The following is a 20,166-nucleotide window of genomic DNA, read 5'->3' as shown; positions in this document are numbered from 1 at the left end:
ATCTGTGCATTGATGATCCTTGCAGAATGTGAAACTCATGCACTTCAACGGTCTCATTGCAGATTTATGATTTCCAGGCTTCCGTGTTATTGCTGTAGCTTAGTTTCCATGTTGATATTTCTTTGTTTCATCCTCCTCTCTGATGCAGGCTACATTTTGTCGCTGCCCTCAGTTCAGCTCATTCATTCATTTCTGGTTAGGTTGGATTTGTCATGAGTTTCTAGAAAGCAAAACAGTAGACTTCAGGCTCCTAAACATATCTTAAGGGCATTTGACAGTTTTATTATACACCGACGAACACTTACACAGAGATCTGAAGTAAATACCCCCCTCCCCCAGCCTACATCTTGCTATGGAGACTGTTTCCAGCAGCACAGCTAGCATTTAACTGAAATCTCAACACCTCCTGCATTGGAAGTCGGCTAAATCTGCTCCGTTTGGTTGGGTGACATCACTCCATATCACTTTGCCAATACTAACAAGACCAGGTGTGTGCTAAGAAGATTTCAGAGCTCATTTGATTTAGCATCCATTCCCCTGCAGGATAAGTACAAACCCTTTAATGGTTTCTGACAGATTGATCTGTGTATTAGAGAGCTAAGTATGCTGAGTTAGAGGTACTAAAAGGTGTCAATTACATTTGTAATGATAAAAGGGTTATATTGATTTTATGGAGCCTCCAGCTATAGTCACTTATTTTCATTTTAGGCCATGCACATTTAAACCAGCATGGGTTCTCCTGCAGAGTCTTTGGATGCACTGAGTGGAAAATATCAATGTCATATTGCCATCTAATTTGGTATCAGCATTGTGTGTCTGAGTGAGATTTCTTACACGAAGGTGTGAGAGTGTAACAGTGACAGATCTGGAAATGGGAAAACTACAGCTCTGTGTTATTCTTCCTATTCACCCTAGTCCGTCAAACAGAAGTCCTGCTGTTAAAGCTACTGTACCATAGACTGTTGCCCAGTGCAGTTATCGACTTTTCCTTACCTTGGATTAGATAATATATGCTTTTGACAGGGCTGTGAATCTAGGTCAGACCTATAAGCGAGCTCAGCTTTCTCCAGTTTTCCATCCTGCTGTCTCGAGCCAAGGCAGTATTTTCCATTGCACCGGCTTGGTGATACAGTTTGTGTCGTGGCCTTTGTCTCAGTTGGTACAATAGTTTATATTGATTTCTGGTTTGTTGGGTTTGAAGTAGGTGCAGCAAATCAACAGGGAAGACCAGTGACTGCTTGATATTTCTGTAATAATACTCTTACTATTTGCTAAGTCCCACAAAGAAAAATGCAAAAATCTAAAGGAGCAATATGAAAATGTTGTAGAAGTTACAATTTGGTATTGTCAAAATCTGTTTTATAATTATTAATTCTGTCCTCGCTCCTTCTGCAGCTATTTTATTTGTCTATTTTACGAGAGTTTGCCAGGGGGGATGCTGGCTCAGGAGGAGAGAGTAGAGCAGGGAGAAACTCAGGGAGAAAATGGAAAAAGACATTTCCTGCCAAAGTTAGTGGTTCAGAGAGGTTGGTTCATTATAATGGCTTAATGGATCCTCCAGGATGCCTCCTCAGTTTACACTATATTGGAGAGATGTTAACCAAAGCTAAGCTAGCAGCCTTGTTGGTCAGTTCAAATGCTCAGTATTCAGTGGTTTAAACTTTGCCCGTTAATGGAGTAGTATGTAGGAAGGGAAAAAATAACTTGCAGTCACTTCTGGAAATATTGTACTTATTGCAGCTGGTTTGCCTACACCTCAAGGGCAGCGTCAGGCATGTTGTGCCCAGTCCTGTGTAGAAGATCTCTCTCTGTGGACCAGTCAGGGTTTAACTTGTCTCCATTCCAAGTCCAGATCAGCCGCTATGAATTACAATTTGCCAAATGGACTCCAGGAATGTCTGTCTGTTTTGGAGAGGCCAGCTCACATCCGTCAGTCCCTACGGCTCCCCCAAGACCCCCTGGCACCACCCGTGTACAGTATGTGTTGTATCTCTAAAGCTCCACCCTGCTTAAGTAAACTGGGTGAGTGAAATTTCAGGAAGAGCTTTAAGGGTCACTTACTAAGACAGTAATCTGTATATGCCCTTTTTGTCCTCATGCACACTGATGATTTTAAGTTTGACAAATGTGAGCCATAGAGAAACTGGAAGGTAAGAGGGGGATCCTGCAGGTGATGTTCGACTGCCTGGCTGCAAGCCCATAGAGACAGCTGGAGTCAAATCCTGGCAGATTACGCTGGTCTGGCCCTCAGCGTGGCATGATGGATGTGCAGGATGTCTTCTTTACCTTCACATGGAAAAGCTGCACCAATACAATAATGTCTCTGCTCTCCGTCTTCAAGCTGGAAGCAAGATTATCTCAGGGCTCGGCTCAGCGGGAGCTCGATGTTCAGAGAGGCTGATTCTTCCAGGAACTGAGTTTACTACAAGAGCACAGACTTACTGTTGCTCTTTAAAGCTATCTATAAAATTATATAAGGCAGTTTTTGTGATGGCAACGATTCCAAATCCAGATAACTACTCTGTTTAGTCAATTTTTTTGGACAATCAGATTATTAGTAGTTATTTTAATTGTTTTTCAAGGAATGGCAATATGAATCTGTTGGTCGGTCCTGCCACTTTGGTCCAGACTGAAATATCTCAACAACTATTGAATGGATTGCCACAAAAGTTAGGCTAAGATAACTAAGATTGTGAACCTGGTAAACATTAATCCTGCTAAACATCAGCATGTTAGCATTCAGGCGTTAGCATTTAGGTCAAAGCACCACTGTGTCTAAGTACAGCCTCACAGAGCTGCTAGCATGGCTGTGGATTTTTAAGTCTATCATGCACACACATATGCAAACATAACCTTGGTAAAGGTAATAAACTGTGTATCACCTTGAAGCCCTCAGTCTACAGTATTTATTGTTTCACCTGGGACCGTTCCTAGGTCCTCATATTCATCCTGCACAGATTACAATTTATTAGAATGACAGTTGACTTTCTTTTGCACCCAGATAATATCACCAAAAGTCAGGAAAAGCATCATGTATACTGGCTGTTGCAATTTTCTTGTCTGTGATATGTAGGAGAATTAAAGGCAAGGTCAACATTGAGCTTCCAGTGCTGCCAGTGTTTAAACCTTCAGTTTCCCAATTTGGTATGTGCAGTTTCAGCAAGAACATGTTTCCTTGTATGAAAGAGGAAAAACCCTATAATTCATGTCAATGAACCACCAAAGACATGATACAGAAAACTTGCCAAGTGTTAAATGTCTCTTTAAAGCTGAAGTTGCAGCAGCAGATGGAAGACACATTATCCACTCATAGTAATCCCCATCCTCCACATTCTTTCAGCTGACCATAGGAAGTACTAATGACCGTCTCAAGAAATGAACCTTATCCTGTATTTTTAGATATGGAAACTCAAATGGGAGGTTTGTAAGTGGCATTTCAACAAAGGCTTTAACTGCTTTATTTCCTTGCATCTTGTCACACAGCGATACAGGCAGAGGACATGGCGAACAATAACAGTATTTAAGAGCACAAATAGACGCAATAATAGTGTACAGAAATCAGTCAGTGGAGCCAAAAAGGTGCCTCTCTCTCACACACACTCAAGAATTGACCATTGAGTTCAAGCAGTATTTTAAGGGGTGGGCTTTCAGACTCTCAAGGACTACTGTGTCTCCAAATCAGTGGAGCCTAGAAAGCACACAAGCTGTGGGCTGAAACTTCGTTCAGACCATGAGAGGATCCTTTCAGAGGCTGGGAGGGAGAGACGGTTGTGCCCTAGGTCAACATCAGCTCTTGAAAGTCGTGTTGTTGCCGTTTTGCCCACCCCCGCCGCCTCTTACCTAAGAGCCACCCAGGTAATTGAAACCCAATGATTTATGAAAACTTGAAGTGTGTGTATTGGACTGGATACCTTCCCCCTTGTGCTTTGATACTGAATCCACTGTTAATGAATACAGAAGCTGGAAATGAATGGGTTTTCTCCTGCTCTACTCAACAGTGGTGTCAGATATCTGCAGGACTGCTGAGCCACTGCATTCCTCATCATTTCAGGTCGTGAAAAAAAAAACCCCTTCTGCTGCTGCTGAATCTGTGGTTCTCATATTCATGCTAGATGTGTAGAAATCTTTTGTTAGTATTACAGAGTTACTACAAAAATGTTTCAGTACAGTTTAACACAGTACTATTTGTCAAGGATAAGTAGCATTAAGGAGCACTGCAACGTCACACTGTGTGTCACACGTATGCCGTGGTGTAGGTATCAGACTTGATCGATTGTATACGTAAATCGCAGTTTTGTTTTATAGGTTATCCAGTCACCTTACAGAAAAACACAAATAGCATAAATCTAGTTTCTTGTTGCAGCTGAGAATCTGTTGTTGATTACAGTAAAAATGAAGAACGGGTCTTAAAGCTGATAGAGTTTCCAGATGGCAGATACTGTATGAGAGACAAATAGAGCTCAGAAATGCTGCTCACTCTCAGTGTCTGTCTGTCCTCTGTATCTAGAATACAGCTTAAGTTAAACTATGAGGACATCTCTTTGAAAGTCTGGAGCGAACATCTGTGTACATGTTTTACTGTCTCTTTGCAGAAATATCTGTCTCTGCAGCATTTTTCCATCTGTCATTGTCAAATTGCTGCGAAACGTTCAACTTACATAACCAATATTTATTTTTATTCATTATTCAGCTAATTGTTTTTAAAAATGCGTAGCTCATACTTAGAATAATCGAAGAAGCGTATTTGCTCTCTGGCGGAGCGTTGAGAAGGTCGATACCGCTCATATCTGTCTGTTCAATATGAAGCTACAGCCAGCTGTCGGTTAGCTTAGCTTAGCACACTGACTGAAAAACAGGGGGAAACAGCTAGCCTTGCTTTGCCCAATGCTAACAAAATACACCAGCACATCTGAAGCTCAGAAATTAACATGTTGTATCAAATTACTTTTATCTTTACCAAAACCTGTGTAAAAATGACAATTAGCTATTTTACGAGGGGTTATGTGCTGGACAGTTTCTTGGCTGAGACCAGTTGCTAGGCAACCAGCGGAGACTTTAGTGGTTATGAGATATAACATGAGCTTTAGAGGTGCTGGTAGGCACAATCTTTGGACAGAGCCAGGCTAGCTGTTTCCCCCTGTTTCCGGTCTTGACTAAGTTAACTGCCTGCTGGCTGTAGCCTTATGTGTAATTGACAGATATGAGAATTATATCGACCTCTCATGTAACTCTCTGCCAGAAAGCGAAAGTGTAAGTCCCAAAATGTAAATTTCTTGCTTCAAATCTGGATCTGTATGTTTCATGCTGTTTGAATTAGGCTAACATCATCATTTTCTTTCTTTTATTACAGAAATAATTGGAATCAAGCAGGCATTTAACTTGATACGACCAGAGTTTTGCACCTCACAGCAGGCTGCCGAGGCATAAACTTAGTTACAGCTTGCCCTCAGCTCCATTTAAAACTTCCAGGTTTTCATGATGTCCTTGCAGTGCAGTGTTGTCAAGACAAACTGTTTGGTTTCTTCCTCTCAGATGCTGTGACATTTGAGGTTGATGTCTGTGGTCATGATCCTATGGTGTGATGGTGTTATATGACATCTCCACCAGAGGGTTGTGGGTTTAGCTATTGTCTTATGCAACCACTGACCCCAAAACGATGGGGGTTACAAAACTAAACTCTGCTCAAACGTTTTAAAAGCTTTTTGATTTACTCAGGATGTTGACTAAGTAGCTGTAATCGTAATATTGAATAATGTTTAGCAAAGTGCATTGCCAGTCAGCATTTGGCGGTGTTCTTTTTTTCCCTTTGTGGTTGAAACTCTGCAGCATCTTTCCAAGATTTTAAACTTTTCCTTTAGTGGATAGTGAGACAGGGAGATGTGGAGAAAAGCAGGTTGTGATATAGACTGATCAAAAACAACAAGAAATGATATATAAACACAGATAAAGATACAGGTGTAGCTTTGTAATGTATGTCTGCACTCTCTGCTGTGGGAACCAAAACAGTCGGTGGATCAAACATCAGACAAATGCACAGATACATGTGTAACACACACACACACACACACTCGCACACATATTTCCAGACATAAGGTATGCTTCCTTCACCTCCTCCCACATCTGGACAGATAATCCCTGCCATCCGGTAAACAAGGAAGAGAGAACACCTTCTTCTCCTAATCTTATTTCCATTATCTGCCATTTTGCCTTTCAGCAGCCGAATCCACAACTTCATTCACTCCCCTCACATAAGCTTTACTTTAAACTTCTTCATTTTCAGCAAGATTTCTTTTGTAATGACCTCAGTTTAAGGTCTGTGTCATCATGAGGAATGCACAAATGATAACCCTGTCAAATATGAAGTTGACATTATCCAAAAGTTAAGAATCACATTCCCCTCCCTGCACTTTGGAAAATATTCCAAAAGAATTATATCAACAAAAGGTACGTTATGTGACAGTTCTAGGTGGGTTTCATTTGGAATCAGAAGCCCTGAATATAACTTATAGAAACACATAGTTTCTGAAAGTGGGATTTTAGTCATTTTGTGTTGCCTGTATACATCAACTATGGAGCTGCTTTTGTGCAAGATTTAATTGCAGTCACTCTGTGAATGAATATATGCGATGAAAGACATGAAGCAGGTTTCTCATTTAGAAGTGGGGTTTTTTTCTCTACATTTCATATAATTGCAACCTGTCTGATATAAACCTGCAGTGGCCAGGAAATCAGCACTTGCGTAATGTGTGTGCGTTTTTTAAAAGTACTTTTATTGCTTCTCTTGAGGTTCAGTGAACTCAGCCTAAGCACCTGCCATATGGGAGGATGGTTGAAAAATACAGACAAGGCAGCGTTAGCCATCAATAACAGCATATATTTACTCAGGCCTTTTAAAGTGACTGTGTGTCTTTGCTGCGTATGTATATTCAGACTTACAGCCAAGTGCTCTCAGTACATTCCCACACCTTATTCTTATATTTGCTTACATTTCTATAAGTACTGCTGAGGTGTAAATTACATTTCCCTCAAGCTGGCATGTGTGAAAATAGCATGTAAGTATTTTTTCTTTATTGAGTTGACGCTGGTCTTTTTACTCCCATCAAGCTGACCTTTCTTTATAATGGTCAAGTTACTTTAATGTACCATTAATGTAGTTCATGTTGCCCTTTGCTGGTCATTAAACACGACACAGAGACTTAATGAAGTATTGCAAAATGTTGGTGTAGTGAGCTCATTTAAAACTGGGATAATAACTGAATCTTCTCACAAGCTTTCAACTCCTCTGTGGAAAGAAAAATGCTGTATTTTGAGTCCTTTGGTTATGAATGTTTTAGACAACGGTTTGTTTTTTTGTAGCTTGCTGCTCTGTCTGATTTATTGGCATGAGGTTTTGTTCAAGCCACAGCTTTGGTGTAAAGACTGAGCACATTACACGGCTTGTTACGTACCTGAGCCCTAGCCAGCATGTTGCTCAGAGCCAAACACTAACAGCACCCTGCTATCTGGACCCACCCTAACTCTATGCAAAATAGCCCCCACTGTACAGCTGAAAATATTTTTTTTTATATATGGAAATATTTTCTGTGTTACTTCCTCCAGTGAGAAAGTCATGCATTAAGTCTGTCAACAGGATATCTCTAGCGCTCCTAGATAAATTTGGTGAACAGACAAACATATGGCCAGGGAACAATCTGACTCAGTTATGTCATCAGAATTTGGGATTGCCAACATTTCACAATAATTATGTTTTATGACCATAAGTACAGTATGAAACTGCCTGAGAAACGACCTGATACCAAATCCTACGGGCATCCTTTGCAGAAATCAATAACTTGTAGTGAAAGCCATGATGTCTTTGAATATAACAGCTGACAGGTTGAGGAATTGTTCAATGTTGGGTTTGTATGTCAGCTCTGGTTTGTTTTGCTGAGAGATAAGCCATTATACAAAATGAAATTGTGTTTATTGTAAATGTGTTAATTCTCTCTGACTTTGCAAAAAAAATCTAACTTAAGTCTTCAACAATGATTAAAAGGGCTTTCCTGTCTAGTAATAACCTCCTCTAATCAGTCTGATGCATGACTGCAAAATGTAAGGACATGATTACAACATATTTTACTACATGAAAAATGCCTAATGTAAAAGGATTTTCTTTGTCTACAACCTTTCTGCTGTTATTTCCACATTCATATCCTGTAATTTTGCCTCATCCTACACCATATCATCACACCTTCTTTCTGTTCCTGTCTATCATACTACAGTATATTCTGCTTTTTTTTATTAATTAAACTAAACTACCTCATAACACACCATTTCTGTAGGAAAAGTACACTGGATGTTTGGACCAGCTGTGAAAATGTGATGGAACACTCCTATCCTCTTTACGGGTTTTCCAGACAGCTGTCGGCCATATTGTATTCCCGTTACCACAACAAATAGTGTACAGTATGTGTGGCATACCGTGCAGTTTTTGTGCCAGCTTTGTCACTTAGGTCTCCTGTTGAGAGGTCTCATAAAGTTAAAATGTTATGATTAGTGTGCATATGTACTTAACATTTGCCACAAGCCCTAATCTAACACAATGGGTCGCTGTACTCCACTTACTTTATTGGGATCAGATTTTTTGCATGTGCACCTTTCCAGCTGAGGCATTCGTCATTAAGCAAGTCAAATCAGCTGCAACATTGCAAATGGACATTTTGGATAGTGACAGCACTTCAGTAAATGTCCTGCCCACTGAAATCATGACTGATCCCATCCCGACTTCGTCACGAGTCGAGCTACAGCCAGGCGATGTTCCCTCTGATGTTCTTGGCCCTGACCACAGTTATAGATTCAGTTGGCAACACAATTAAGTTCACATAAATGATTTGACGTGGGATATGAACCATGCTAGAGGATCTGTGGTCAGAAGACGTCATCTGTATTCAGTATCATCTGTCTTTGTAGAGATTATGTCTCTCTTCTCTTTGGGGTGGGAAATTGCAAAATTCACAAATCTTCTAGACCTTCTAGAAAGTTTAGGCAATACCTACTGTATATGCATTGTATGACATGTTTGTTAAACATCCTACATAGTCCTGGTGATTTTCAGCCTCTGTATGTTTCCACAGGTTGGTGGTTTGTCAGCACTGCAGAGGAGCAGGGTTGGGTCCCTGCTACCTATCTCAACTCCCACAGTGGCACACGGGATGACTTGGAGCTAGGCGCCTCTAAAGCTGGGGAAGGTAAGTCATTGCAAACTCTCCTACTTCTGCCCACCCACACACACTCAAATACAACCTCACACACTCTGTTATATACCCACACACAGATACCACCCCTGCCCTCAATCCTCAGTCTTTGATCTGTGACAAGATGGAGCAAACTCGCCCATACTTTACCACTGCCGGCCTACGCTAACGGCTGGCGCCGGGCTGGTGTGAACACCTCTCTCTGTCTGCCTGCCATTATAAGCATGCTTGAACAGAGTGTAGATTCAGGCCTGGGTAAACAGCAGGGAGGAGTGCCAGGAGAGACTAGACCACAGCTACTGAAGTGACGTGCTGTACAGTAATGCACTGTACAGTAGAAATGCAGCGCAATATTAAGTGATGTGAGCTCCATGGAGTGAGATCATGAAAGAGTCAGCAGTAAGGAATAAAACAGGAGAATATCTCACGAGTCATGCTCATTAAAATTATGGTCATTGTTAATTCAAGCAGGCTCTGACATGAATTATCATTGTAGATTGCTGATAAGTTACAGTACAGTAGATGTGTGTTGATGTTAAGTTTCGTGAGCTTACTGGAGTCAGAGAGGGATCCAAAACCCTGATTAGAAACACACCTATGCAGAGTTTGGTTTGCCAGAATATTATGCTAACACATAACACACTGAAGCTGAAGACGGGGTCCAATCATGTAATCTTCGATAGCTCTGTCAGATACGGTTATCAAGCCATCTAAGAGCATTTCAAGCTGTCTCACTCTTCAAGCATTTTCAATATTAGTGGAGAAAATAGAGCTCAATTAGTGTCACATACTCAGACTTTGATAGTTTTGACAGGTAGTGGAGCAACTGCAGCTTGTTTGTTAAGATGTATGCAGCATTGTGTCAGAGAACACCCAACAAACTGAAGGCACAGAAATAATTAAGTTGCATGTTACACTTCCAAACAAACATCAAGATTTTCCAGCACTCTGGCCAAAACATATTTTGTTGTACAATTGTACTCTGTAACAATGGGACCCAGGATCCCCTCGGTGTTGTATATCTTATGACTCAATGATGGAGGGAGAGAGAGAATTCATGAGGCTAAACAGTGTTACTGTTTCACAATATGTTAAACATGCTAAAAGGCCCCCTCTTTTCTTACAGAATATCTATTTATCAACAGAAGATTTCAACATGTGTGCATACCACAAATGTATGACCACACACACACAAACCTAAATGCAAAAGTCTACACCCGACACTCCTATCTGCTCTGTCAGAGATAGCTGGAGTTTGCTGCCAGGGGTTTTTTCGAGAAGGACAATCTGTCAGTGTAATTAGTGTTTATGTGTCTAGTCAGTCATGGGAATGGCATGAAACTCATAAAGGATCTCTTTGTCAGTCCTGTGGTCTTCAGCAGCCTGTGCCACCACACTGTCACAGAAAAACAGAAAAACTGGATTTAGAATTCATGTTAGTTCTTTCAAAAAGCCATAAAAGAAATGTTGAGCTTTATGAATATATTGCTTAAAGTAATTAAACATTTTGGAAAATATGCTTGTTCGCTTCAAGAGTTAGATGAGGAGATTGATACCACTTTAATGTCTAATGTGAGCAGCTGCTTAGCTTAGCTTAGCATAAAGACTGGAAAAAACAGTTAGCCTGGCTCTGTTCAGCGGTTACAAAATCCGCCTATCAGCACCTCCAAAGCTCACAAATTAACACGTTATGTCTAAATTGTTTGGCTGGGACTAGTAACGTCCTGGAGTCCCTGCTGCTTGCCTGGCAACTGCTCAGAGGCAAGAAATGGTCTGGTACATAACCCACCAGTTTTTGTATGAATTATGAATATGAACAGCTAATGTGGAAGCTAATTTAACCGATGGCTGGCAGTGGTTTCATACCTACAGATATGAGAGTGAAATCATTCTTCTCCTCTAACTTCCTGCCAGAAAGCAAAAAAACATTTTTTCCCATGTTTTGTAATTGTAGTGGCATATGGTATGATTATATTCCCATCATTGGAAATTTAAGAGTATTTAAAAAGGAAAAGGATTTTCTTTGTCTTACATAAGATAATTTACAGGAGCTACTTCTTCTATCATTTTGGCATGTGACAGAAGATCTCGCAGTTGGCAGAAATTATTTCCATCTACACAGTTTTACCTACAAAAGGCACAGGGAAATATAGACCCTCTGAGGTACACAACTCCAACCAGCAGCACCGTCAGCTGCTCTATTAATTGGATGGCATCCCTGCTGCAGCAATGTGTGTCCTAGATGCTCTAACAGAACAGGATGGGAAAACCATGCTAACAACATCCTAATTACAAGCCACAGAGAAGATGCCCTGGTTTAACACTTCCTCTGTAACCTCCATCCATCCACTCTAACTGTCCACCATGTTTTGCTTTGTGGTCTTGTTTTTATGTCCTCCATGTAGCTAACGGGGCTCCAGGGGGTGGATCCATGTCATTTGTGTGCTGTGTGTTTGTGTAACATTTGTGCTTGCTCTTCGTGTCTCCCATGTTTGTTTGTTTGCTGTCGTCTGATCACCACGTGTGTCTGTCAGTTACTAAGCGACACAAGGCTCATCTGAAGAGGCTGGACCGGAGATGGACGTTGGGGGGTGTCATCAGCAGGCAGCAGAGCCGAGGTGAACTGAGACAGATGCAGCATCACCTCCCTCCCTCCCATCCTCCCACCCTCCCTATGCTATTGTTCTCCTCACGCCATCTTTCTCATTGTCTCTTATCACATGGCTCAACTCGTCCCTCTCCACATGCACACATTTGCTCAGTCTTTTATCCTGTGTTGTCTTCCAGCAAATGCATTTATCATGAGCCACAATCCACCACAACTAACCACTAACTGACGTTTTAATATGGAATGAGCCTGGAAAGCAAAGGTGAAATCTGCAACTTTTATATACACCAATTATTGATGCTAAGCTCAAATTATGTTACAAAATTGCTCCATGTAAGCGTTTTCGTTATAATTAAACACTGTGTGCCAAAACCAATCTTCCCAGAATCTCCGAAGAAAAAACTACCCACTCATCTGAATATAGTTACGTAATAGACTTTGGAATGCCTCATGCTGCATTTTAGAGCCATATTTTGCTTTTTTATGAGCAAATGAAGCGTGTATGTAGTTTTCTAATGAGTGTGAGTTCTACCAATGTGTGGTAGAAACAGACCTTTATCCTGCTGTGGTGCAGATAGCAACCAATATTGACAGATAAACAAAGAGCCTTATTAATCTCTCACGTATTTAGCAAGAAAGTCACATTCTCAATCACAAAGTTGCACATGTTCCTCTTACCAAGGCCAAGGGTTTGTTTTTTTCACAGGAGATGTATTTAGATTGCCGACAGAGGAGTGAGGATAGGCTATTGAGTTCAGCCCAAACTTTGTGCTTGGCAGTGGATGCTGCTCTCTGGAGTGGAGAGAGAGTTGTTTCCACCCTAGGACTGAAATCCTGCTTTGTGTTAAAAAAAAAGAAAAAAAAAGTGATATTTTGCTGACTCCACAAGAATAATTTATAACACTGATGCAGGCGATGCATGTTGTGGTTAACATAACATCTGATTCAGAGTTTCCCTTCATTGCACTGCTGGATATTGTTTGAAAGAGGTTGGTGAGAGGAAAACGATTTACCAGCCCCGACAAAGAGGCCGGAAGAACCAGGCAAAAGGAAAATAAAGCGTACAGAAATATCCTTTGCCCGTGGAGCCCACTGAAGTTTTTGCAAGTAAAGGGAATTGCTATCCCACACCCATTCCGCTCCTACACAACCTTGGAAAAAAGGAAAAATTTGTCACCAGAATGTTGGTTCCTGTGTAGGACGGCATACAGAACACACCTCTTCTCCCTGTGCTGTCTGTCCTAGACAGGAATTGCTATAATGACAGGAAATGATGTCTTCACTCTGCCCCTTGGCCTCATGGGAATGCATAAATCAGCATGGTGCCCCTGCTCTCTGTTCTGTGCTGAGTTAGGAGATGCTTGCTGTTGCAAGGCCAAGGACACTATTAGGACACTAGTTCGCCCCATGTGCTGTAGTTCCCCTCAGTCAATACCCTTACTGAATACCAATGAACTTAGTGTTTTAATTTTTTTTGATTTCACATTTTGAGGAATATTAGTTATTTTTCATGGATTTTATTGGACAGCTGATAGTAGACATATGACAGGAAATGAGGGGAGAGAGAGAAGGGAAACAACTTAACTGGGGATGTTGCAGTTCATGGTCGGCACCCTAAGGTGGGGACACACAGTACAACTGTAGAGCCAATTATGAATATGATTTGGGTGTGGTGACTGATTGGACCAAGTTGGACCAGGTCTGTTCCAGCCTGGATTAGTTTGACGGCTGGCAGTTAAAATCATGTAGTGTATGAGATGTAAAGATTCAAATCCAATTGCTGCCAACTGTTCTCATAAAGATCTTTTTAAACATGTTTGATATTCGCGACTGACTTCTCACCCAAAATCGTCATTTTTTTTCTTAATTTTCTGGTCTTTTCACTACAAATTACACAGTATACAAGCAGTGCAAGCTGCTGGTTGCCATCCATGTTTGTTTTGGTACAAGAACACACTACAATTAGTGTTCTCATGGGATTTGCCGGGTCGTCTACTGCCAGAACTCCAGTGGTTACTGACCAGTCGTTCTGTGTGTCTAGTGTATTTACTCGTGACATTTATGCTCCTTCCTAGCTGTCAAAGACAGCTTTTTTCAAGCCTGTCTGAAAACAATATTCACATGTCGACATGTACATTGAAAGCGTTATTATTTGTTGTTGCCGTGAAGAGATCCCTTCTTAATGTGTTCAAAGGAAGTGTTGGGGGACAAAATCCACAGTCTTAATTTCATGCATTCTGTGGAAGTCGAATCAAGTGGGTATCTTCCAAAGTTAGTCTTTTAGTTAATCCAACTGTCAGAAAGCAGAACAGTTTCAGTCTGTATTAAAGAAACACCTCTGCTCAGTATATTGCAAAATTGAGAATATTTCATTATATATTGCTGTACATGTATATATTGCTTCATAATTATCTCTTATTACTGCAGTATGCTCATATAAATACAAAAAGTTATAGAAAAGATTTATAAAATATGCACTTCTTTCTCTTTTTGTTTTCTTTTCACACCATTATTTTGTTTTTAGAGATCTCACAGCCCTCAAAATCTTAGCGTTGTTGTCATTCTCTGCTCTGGCTTTGGCAGAAGAGAAGTACGTGACAGTGCAGCCCTACACCAGCCAGGGCAAGGATGAGATTGCTTTCGAGAAAGGAGTCATTGTGGAGGTGATTCAGAAGAATCTGGAAGGCTGGTGGTTTATCAGGTAAACCTTTGCTGACTTTCTTCAGACATTTGTTACCTCTGTCATTACAAAAAGATTATTTTTTTTATAATTTTCTCTGCCAACTTACTTTACAGGTACCAGGATAAAGAGGGCTGGGCTCCAGCCTCTTACCTGAAGAAGCTGAAGGATGACTTCTCTCCCCGCAAGAAAACTGTGACGGGCCCAGTGGAGATAATTGGAAACATCATGGAGATCAGTAACCTGCTTAACAAGAAAGCCTTGAGTGAGAAAGATGTGCAGACTGAAGGTGTCCCAGAGAGCCCCCAGGTGGCCAGGAAGGAGATCAGCCTGCCAATCCCTTGTGCTGACGCCAGCCCTGTTAATACCCCACAGGATGGAAAAAGTAAAGCAGAGCCTGCCTCACCGGCTGTAGCCCGCATCGCCCCTCATCGGGTGGAAATTGGTCAGTAATCTCACTGTGAATGTTTGAATTTCTGTCAGTCTGCAACAGTAGATTACTAATTACTCAATTTCATTCTCTCATTCTTAAATTTCTTTAGGCTTAAAAATATATATTCTTAAATGTAACCAAACAATCATGTATGCTTTTTTCTCTGTGTCATTTTCACAGGTTCCCCAGTTCTCAGGCAAAAACCTCCTCCTCGAAGAGATGCAACCCTGGTAAGTGTTTGATATTTTAGCCATCCATCCATACCTCTTGTCATCCAGTCATTTATAATCTTTTATTGGTTGAAGATCATGGAGCGTGAAAAGCTGTGTTTATAGGTGCTAATAAATATATTCCCCTTGTGAGCAATTTTAAATGGCAGTGTGTAGACTTTTGTTCTCGGTTGGAGAACAAACAAATGGATACATCAGAGGCATAATGTTTGTACTTACTTTCTTTTTCTTTCATGCACAGGACTTTGATTACAAACAATAATAATATTTAGTGATCAAAGGTAAAAGTACTCATTTTGCTGAAAACTGGCTCCTATAACTGATATATTTATGATGACATGACATTATTCGATTGTTACTAATGCATCAGTGTGTAAGCAGCATTTTACTGCTGTAGCTGGTGGAGGTGGAGCTAGTTTTTCTTTACATAAAGTTAGGTATTTTAGACCAGTAGTTGCCACCCTCGGGGTCAGACCTCCTTGTAAGTATCACAAGATAAATCTGATTGGTCGTGAGATGATTAATGGGGTAGACGTTTTGACTCTTTTGTGAAACAATAAATCATTTTACTTGTAGAGCCTTGAACAATAATTTAAATGAAACCATCTGACAAGTTTGGTAGAAATGCTAACAACTCATAACTGTAGATATCTGAAACATGACAAGGGGCCCCAATCAGACAGTTTTTCTTTTTGCAAGGGGCCACAAGTTAAGAAGAATACACTGTATTTTGTAATATTATCATATGCTTTTTAATGCAAAATCTGCTCAGATAAATGTAGTATAGAGTAAAAAGTACAATATTTCCCTCTAAAACGTTGTGCAGTACAAATATAAAACAGCATGAAATGGAAATACTCAAGTAAAGCACAATTAACTCAAAACTTGACTTAAGTACAGTACGTGAGCATCCTTGAGTTACCGTCTGCCACTGACAGTTTATCTAACAGTGCCAATTTCATTTGTGCTCAGGGATTTCAGTTGCCCTCCCCACCAGAGCCCCCTACAGTTGAAGCAGAGTATTACACCATTGCAGATTTCCAGTCCTGTATATCTGATGGTATCACTTTCAATGGAGGACAGAAAGCAGAGGTAAGCACTCTTTTTCAAGATAAGCTTCAATAACAAACATGGGTACCAACCATATATCTCTTGCTGTATCAATTTATTCATCACAGCTCAGCAACTCTGCCTTCTCCAAGAGAAAATGTAAATCAGATTAAAATGTATAAAAATGCCTTCATATAAAGACTAAGCTCTGTTTTGAACATGCATTTTAGGTAATTGAGAAGAACTCTGGTGGTTGGTGGTATGTCCAGATAGGAGAGAAGGAGGGCTGGGCTCCCTGCTCCTACATTGACAAACGCAAAAAGCCCAACCTGAATCGTAGAACAAGCACTCTGTGCCGCCCAAAAGTTCCACCTCCAGCTCCGCCTGTCAAAAAGCAAGACTCTGTGGATACTGCCCCTCCCAGCAGCCCTGGCTCTGAAGCTCCAGAGTCCCCTGTGTCTCCTGGGAGGCCAGTGTATGAAGAGCCAGAATATGATGTCCCTGCCATTGGCGATCTGGACATGGAGTCTGAGTTTGAGTTTCTGAGAGGAGAAGGTTCCTTGGTGGATGGAAAGCATGAGGACACTTCCTCCGAGAAGGGATCCCACCTGTCCTCCAAGCCTTCTCCAGCTTCGTCGCTCCACAGTGCCTCTTTCAAAATGGGTGAGTCATTTGAAGATGGCCATGAGGCAGAGGGGGAGGCGGAGGGAGAGGAAGAGTGTATCTATGAGAATGACGGCTTCCGGCCCTTCAGGGAGACACCAGAGAGGCAGTGCAGCAGGGACTCAAATTCCTCCAAGACAAGTGTCTTGTCAGAAACTGGCAGGACTGCAAACCCAACATCAGGTGGATGGAGACCTGCAGGTAACAAGTTCAAGATTGACTTGAATGGGAGCCCATTTTCAACCAAAGCTGAGGAGGCATCCAGTCCTAAATCTGCTTCCACTGAGTCCACCCCAGATCTGTCCAGAACTAAGAAAGACCAAGAGGAAAGCAAGGCATCCTCTTCCACCAAGTCTTCCTCTAAACTAAAGCCAGTGGTGAGGCCTAAACCACAACTAGCCAAGGCGTCCAGTGCAGAGAAGATGGACATCAGCACCTTGAGAAGACAGCTGCGGCCAACAGGGCAGCTGAAGAATGGCACCAAAACTAAAGGTGAGGACTCTGAGACAGCCTCAGTCATCTCCTCAGAGGACTCCTTCTCTTCTCAGAGCACATCCGATCTCTCCTCCATCTATTCTAAAGGTAGCAGAGGAGACTCTGACTTGGAAGGCTGCAGCTTGTATCGCACCACAGATCCCTATGAGAAGGTCCAAGAGTCTGAGCTCAGCTTCCCTGCTGGAGTGGAGGTGGAAGTGGTGGAGAAGCAGGAGAGTGGCTGGTGGTATGTCCGTTGGGGAGATGCAGAGGGTTGGGCTCCAACTTACTACCTGGAGCCTGTCAGGCAACAAGATGACATGGCAGGGTCCGAATCTGATGGCACCCCAACTAAACCTGGAAGCCTCAGCAAGTCCAACAGCCTGGAGAAGAATGAACAAAGGGTGCAGGCGTTGAACAACATCAACCAAAACCTGAAGAAGGTCACCCCACCCATCCCCTCCAAGCCTCCAGGTGGCCTCTCTAAACCTATTGGCTTATTTGGTTCACGGAAGCAGAATAGCACCAAACAGCAGCAGGTTGTCAGACCGCAGTCTGTCTTCATATCAGCCCCAATCAGGGATGGCCCCAGCCCTGTTGGCTCTCTCAGGAGAAATGAGTCCCTCAACTCCACGGACCACCCTCGTGCTAGCCCCACAGTGCGACGCAATGCTTCCTTTGGCACTGTTCCACGTAGCCTGGCGCCAAACAACATAGCACTACCCAACAGGAACAGAGCCGGTACTGGTAGCTCTGAATCCCTTGGCCTCAGCTCTCAGAAGAATGCCCTCCCTGTATCCACAGTGAAACCCAAGCCCCACATCATCCACAACAACCTCAGAGAGGTGTATGTCTCTATAGCAGATTACCATGGAGACGAGGAGACCATGGGATTTCCTGAGGGGACGAGTCTGGAGGTCCTGGAAAGAAACCCCAATGGATGGTGGTACTGCAAGATTCTGGACAATGGCAGACCAAGGAAAGGATGGGTTCCCTCAAATTACCTCGAGAGAAAGCACTAGCGCTCGTGTGTGGAGCTGGCAGAACTCTGAACATGCGTGTAAAGACTACTCAAACAGATGCATTTATTTTGTGAAAAAGGCTAACCCTAAGATGTTAAGTAAGGATTGAAATCTAACCCGGTACCTTTGCCAAAATGAGCAGCCAGATCAAATTGTGACTTTGAAATTAAATGAGGCATCTGGTAAAATGAGTCTACATGATACAGCGCCTGAGACTTTGCATTAGGAGCAATATATTGGGACTTAATGACACAGCCAAAGAGAACCCCAGGGAGCGGAAGAATGATTAAATGATTTTCTTCAGTGGTTACCTTTTTAACTTGAACTAAGATGTCATTTTGTGTCCACTCCTTGAACCTTTCTCTGTAAGTTTATAATGTAATTTTTTTTAAAACCTTTTTAAGCATTTAAAGCTTACTGCATGTTTGAAATGATTCATTATACTGACGATACCTTGAGCTGTTGAAGTTAAAACCTTTTTCTCCTTTTTTCCGTAAAAGAAAATCTCAGTTGTTGCCAAAGCTGCTTTATGTTGGTCTCATCTTGGTGCTGTCTGTTTGCATGTTTTTTTATATCTCTTTATACTGTATGTCACCTTTTATGTGAAATATTTTATCCATTTAATTATGTAATATTGTCCTAACAAAACAATTTGTGAGCATCTCTGATTATCACAGTATTTTCTTACCCTTAAATGTAAAAAGAAAAACCCTGATGATCTCCCCTGAAACTTACAGCCTTAAAATGTCCTTTTGTTTTCATTTCAGAGGGTAATTGTCCAAAATTAAAACTTCCCTAACGTCAGTGAAAATTATATTTATTCAATACTTAAAAATCATATTATTACTTATTTTATTATTATTGTAAGACATTTACTGATGAAAACATTTCACAACTGCTTAAACATTTCTAAGAACTGCTCTTTTAATCATGATAACGTTTTGAATTTCTGCTGGGCAGTAAATTTGACATAACTCTTCAGCTGCAGTAGTACTGGGATGCTCACTTTTGTTTTATGTTAACTGTGTGACCAGTGATGATAACTAAGTGCCAAAAGAATGAATTAAATAAATGCACTTTTGAACAATCATTAGTACTCTCTTTTTTTTTTAAATTTTCTGCGCTGTAACCTACATGGGCAGACAGTGTGTTGTTAGTGGTATTGAAGAGTAAGGACCACACCAGCGCCAGAAGTGACATTTGCAGGTAAATGGACTTCATGTATATAGGCTTTTCAACTTTAATGGTTCCCAAAGCGGCCTGGTTCAGTGGTCTGCTCTGTCTATAATACAACGCTGACTGCTTTATGCAAGATTTGATTGGCTGTATTGAAATAAGGTCTCCATCTACGTAGCCGGATACCTGAACAGTATTCTGTCTAGTGAATGCAAAACAGGGTGCAATCGTGAAACCAAAAAATCTAAGAAATTTCTCCCTTTTGGTTTTTCAAGCAGAACACAGGACAAGTGATATAGCAGATATTTATGCTGTAGGGGACCAAAAAAAGCAATTTAATTTCAGGTGAACTTTAATGCTCCACATGTGGCTTTTTGTTGCAATTGCCCCTACTGTTTATGAAAGTCGTGTGAGAAGGGAGTAATTATCTGCTAAATTAATTGCAAATTAATGTGGTGTATAATAAACAGCATAATGAAAACTCATCACAGGCCATAATCACTGGTTACGTTAAACCTCTCCGTTGTGCTGCATTAAAAGCTTTTTGGAATAAGTAAAAAATCTCAATATTGAGCGTGTTTATATCTGGTGTAAACT

At 41.3% G+C, this 20,166-nt stretch overlaps 1 protein-coding gene across 3 annotated transcripts in view; it reads left to right on the top strand.

Moving 5' to 3' along the window:
• Positions 1–19,480, top strand: part of LOC139294098 (SH3 and PX domain-containing protein 2A-like) — a 51,058-nt gene extending 31,578 nt beyond the window's left edge. For all 3 annotated transcript variants that reach the window (XM_070915884.1, XM_070915883.1, XM_070915885.1), the window contains 7 exons: positions 9,114–9,227; positions 11,768–11,851; positions 14,425–14,542; positions 14,638–14,966; positions 15,135–15,184; positions 16,157–16,276; positions 16,465–19,480. In XM_070915884.1, the coding sequence (XP_070771985.1) occupies positions 9,114–9,227; positions 11,768–11,851; positions 14,425–14,542; positions 14,638–14,966; positions 15,135–15,184; positions 16,157–16,276; positions 16,465–18,393 (2,744 nt within the window). In that variant the 3' untranslated portion in view covers positions 18,394–19,480. The remainder of the gene's footprint in view (positions 1–9,113; positions 9,228–11,767; positions 11,852–14,424; positions 14,543–14,637; positions 14,967–15,134; positions 15,185–16,156; positions 16,277–16,464) is intronic.
• The last annotated feature ends 686 nt before the right edge of the window (positions 19,481–20,166 follow it).

This window comes from Enoplosus armatus, chromosome 12 (assembly GCF_043641665.1).
Source record: "Enoplosus armatus isolate fEnoArm2 chromosome 12, fEnoArm2.hap1, whole genome shotgun sequence".
NCBI lineage: Eukaryota > Metazoa > Chordata > Actinopteri > Centrarchiformes > Enoplosidae > Enoplosus > Enoplosus armatus.
The sequence above is the reverse complement of the archived record's forward strand: the minus strand, read 5'-3'. Positions and strand labels throughout refer to the sequence as shown.